This window comes from Myotis davidii, unplaced genomic scaffold (assembly GCF_000327345.1).
Source record: "Myotis davidii unplaced genomic scaffold, ASM32734v1 scaffold2100, whole genome shotgun sequence".
NCBI lineage: Eukaryota > Metazoa > Chordata > Mammalia > Chiroptera > Vespertilionidae > Myotis > Myotis davidii.
The window spans coordinates 490,610-491,505 of NW_006292458.1; the positions used below are offsets into that span (position 1 = coordinate 490,610).

At 60.5% G+C, this 896-nt stretch overlaps 1 protein-coding gene across 1 annotated transcript in view; it reads right to left on the reverse strand.

The window, feature by feature from the left end:
- Positions 1-686: 686 nt before the first annotated feature.
- The window catches only part of RPS11 (ribosomal protein S11), a 1,952-nt gene continuing 1,742 nt past the window's right edge, over positions 687-896 (reverse strand). Inside the window, exon 5 of the mRNA XM_006765946.2 lies at positions 687-861. Within this exon, the coding sequence (XP_006766009.1) occupies positions 738-861 (124 nt within the window). The 3' untranslated portion in view covers positions 687-737. The remainder of the gene's footprint in view (positions 862-896) is intronic.

Genomic DNA, 896 nt, shown 5'->3' on the forward strand with positions numbered 1-896 from the left:
CTCTCCCCAGCTCCCGGTTCTCCTCCCCCAGCCCCACCTCCAGGGGCTCTCTAACCAGCCTGTGGCCCTGCCCAGCCTTGCTATGCAACTTGCCCTCAAGACCAACATCCTTAATTGGATTTTCAGGCAAAGAAGTTTCCAGAATCTGAGATCTGGGGCTCAGGCACTGGGACGCCAAGCAAAGAACCTGCCCCGCAGAGGAGCTTGCTCATCTGCAAAGGGGCATGGTGCCCACTTGGGGAAGGGGACTCCCAGCCTCGCTCCCCCACTCAGGAGCCAGAAGAGAAAGGCCAGGTTGAGGTCAAGGCCCAGATTGCGGCTGCTTCTTCACCCCTCTCCCCAAGGGGGACAGAAAGGGCCCAGGAGCCCCCACCCTCCCTCACTTCCTCCCCAGGGACAGGAGGGGGGGGGAGAGAAGCGGGGAGGGGTAGGGGAAAGACAGGGGTGCAGGGTGAGACAGCAGCTCAACGACAGGTAGAAGGTGACAAGGACCAAAGGAGACGGAGAAGTGCAGCATCTTTAACACAGGCCGCCTTCGCCCAGAGACAGGACAGGAGGCGGGATCTGGTCCCCATTCCCACCCTCACGCCCCAGTGGGTAAAAAAGAACCCATCCTTCTCGTCAACCTGCTCCACGCCCAGGGACATACCTCCCTCTGGAGAGGCCACAGACACCGGGAGCCTGGCTGTGACTGAGAAAATAACTTTATTTGGTTGGGGTGGGGGCAGGCGGCCAGCTCAGAACTTCTGGAACTGCTTCTTGGTGCCGGCGGCCTTGGTGACCTTGAGCACGTTGAAGCGCACCGTCTTGCTCAGGGGGCGGCACTCACCCACAGTGACGATGTCGCCGATCTGCACATCTCTATGGAGGGGGCAGCGTGTATGTTACAGGAGGGA